General features: G+C 48.3%; 1 protein-coding gene across 1 annotated transcript in view; it reads left to right on the top strand.

Moving 5' to 3' along the window:
* The window catches only part of LOC119594636 (fatty acid hydroxylase domain-containing protein 2-like), an 8,593-nt gene that overhangs the window by 2,052 nt on the left and 6,183 nt on the right, over window positions 1–358 (top strand). The window contains exon 4 of the mRNA XM_037943686.1: window positions 157–302. Coding sequence (XP_037799614.1) covers window positions 157–302 — 146 coding nt within the window. The remainder of the gene's footprint in view (window positions 1–156; window positions 303–358) is intronic.

The raw sequence follows: 358 nt of genomic DNA, 5'->3' as shown, positions 1-358 counted from the left end.
CAGTACCAGACAGTTTTACTAACGTAATTCTGGAAAACCAAGTATGTGCCTTCTCTGGCCTTCACGAAGGGAACTAAGAAGAAGACTGGCCCGCGAAGGGGTTTAAATTTGATATATCTTCCTTAGACCGTTCCTATCTTCCCGTTCTCGTCGCAGGTCCAACCCTCAGTAGCTATGCCTTGTACTGGACAAGCGGGGCAATGTTCATCCTCATGGACCTCACCGGCAAGCCCTCCTTCTTAAGACGTTACAAGATCCAGCCGGGAACCAATGAGCCAGTGGAGATGACGCCGCTGATCAAGGTTGATGCACTTCTCTTTTCGCTGTTTGATATGCCCTTTTGCGAACTATAAAGATG

This window comes from Penaeus monodon, chromosome 34, assembly GCF_015228065.2.
Source record: "Penaeus monodon isolate SGIC_2016 chromosome 34, NSTDA_Pmon_1, whole genome shotgun sequence".
Classification (NCBI taxonomy): Eukaryota; Metazoa; Arthropoda; class Malacostraca; order Decapoda; family Penaeidae; genus Penaeus; species Penaeus monodon.
The sequence above is the reverse complement of the archived record's forward strand: the minus strand, read 5'-3'. Positions and strand labels throughout refer to the sequence as shown.